Source organism: Cynoglossus semilaevis, chromosome 4, assembly GCF_000523025.1.
Source record: "Cynoglossus semilaevis isolate Cse_v1.0 chromosome 4, Cse_v1.0, whole genome shotgun sequence".
Taxonomy (NCBI): Eukaryota; Metazoa; Chordata; class Actinopteri; order Pleuronectiformes; family Cynoglossidae; genus Cynoglossus; species Cynoglossus semilaevis.
The window spans coordinates 5291216-5292130 of NC_024310.1; the positions used below are offsets into that span (position 1 = coordinate 5291216).

Below are 915 nucleotides of genomic sequence, written 5' to 3' on the forward strand. Positions count from 1 at the left end.
GTTTTCATTTAAATTCTGATCTAAAAATCTAAAACAGTCTTTCTGATTTAGTCTTCATTTTGTCTTTTGTTGTTGTTCCAGGTTGGAGGGTATCCAGTATCCATACCACCTCTATATCAGCCCATCCACCCGACCAGGCACCAACGGCCCCGACAGGCCCTTTCAGTGTCCAACCTGCGGCGTCCGATTCACACGCATACAAAACCTAAAGCAACACATGCTCATACACTCCGGTAGGTGAACCTGGAGAAATGAAACCGTCGCATTTTAGTCCCATGAGCGCGCGTTCTACTGAACGATGTAAGTTGAGTCGAGCAGCCAAACAAGAGACGTGGTTTTACAGGCAACACATTTCTTCTCTTCGTCGAAGCCCCACTCAGCCACCCACGTCGGCCCGTCATACTGATGTGTTATGTAAGAAAGTATGTAAGATAGAAAGTAAGTAAGATAAAAACACAGACATTGATTTTTTGTTTTTTAACTTCTCTGCTGGAAATAGCCTGACACTGCTGTTTAGCTGTGCTAATTACATACAAACAGGATTTTAACATGATTTTGTGAAAGAAAGGAAAATGCTGGGTGTCTTTGATCACACAATTACCAAAATAAAACCGACTTCAGCAGAGGTAGCCAATAAGTTTAAGCACTTTAACCTTAATATCCTGGTAAACCTACCCAAAATAAAACCGACTTCAGCAGAGGTAACCAATAAGTTTAAGCACTAATATCCTGGTAAACCTACTGACTATAATGACCTCAGGTGTTGTTTATTGGAACCTTCTTTAAAATGTCACTTTGAGACAGTTGACAGAGACTGTTTTTGTGCATTCGCTCCATTTCTGAAGCAGTGACAGCGATGATTATTCAACACGCGGCTGCAGCTGCCTAACGAAATTAGTGAAAATCCTGGAAGGT

General features: G+C 41.6%; 1 protein-coding gene across 2 annotated transcripts in view; it reads left to right on the top strand.

Annotated features, from left to right (window-relative positions):
* Positions 1 to 915, top strand: part of zbtb44 (zinc finger and BTB domain containing 44) — a 13194-nt gene that overhangs the window by 6451 nt on the left and 5828 nt on the right. For both annotated transcript variants that reach the window (XM_017032233.2, XM_008308696.3), the window contains exon 4: positions 82 to 233. In XM_017032233.2, coding sequence (XP_016887722.1) covers positions 82 to 233 — 152 coding nt within the window. The remainder of the gene's footprint in view (positions 1 to 81; positions 234 to 915) is intronic.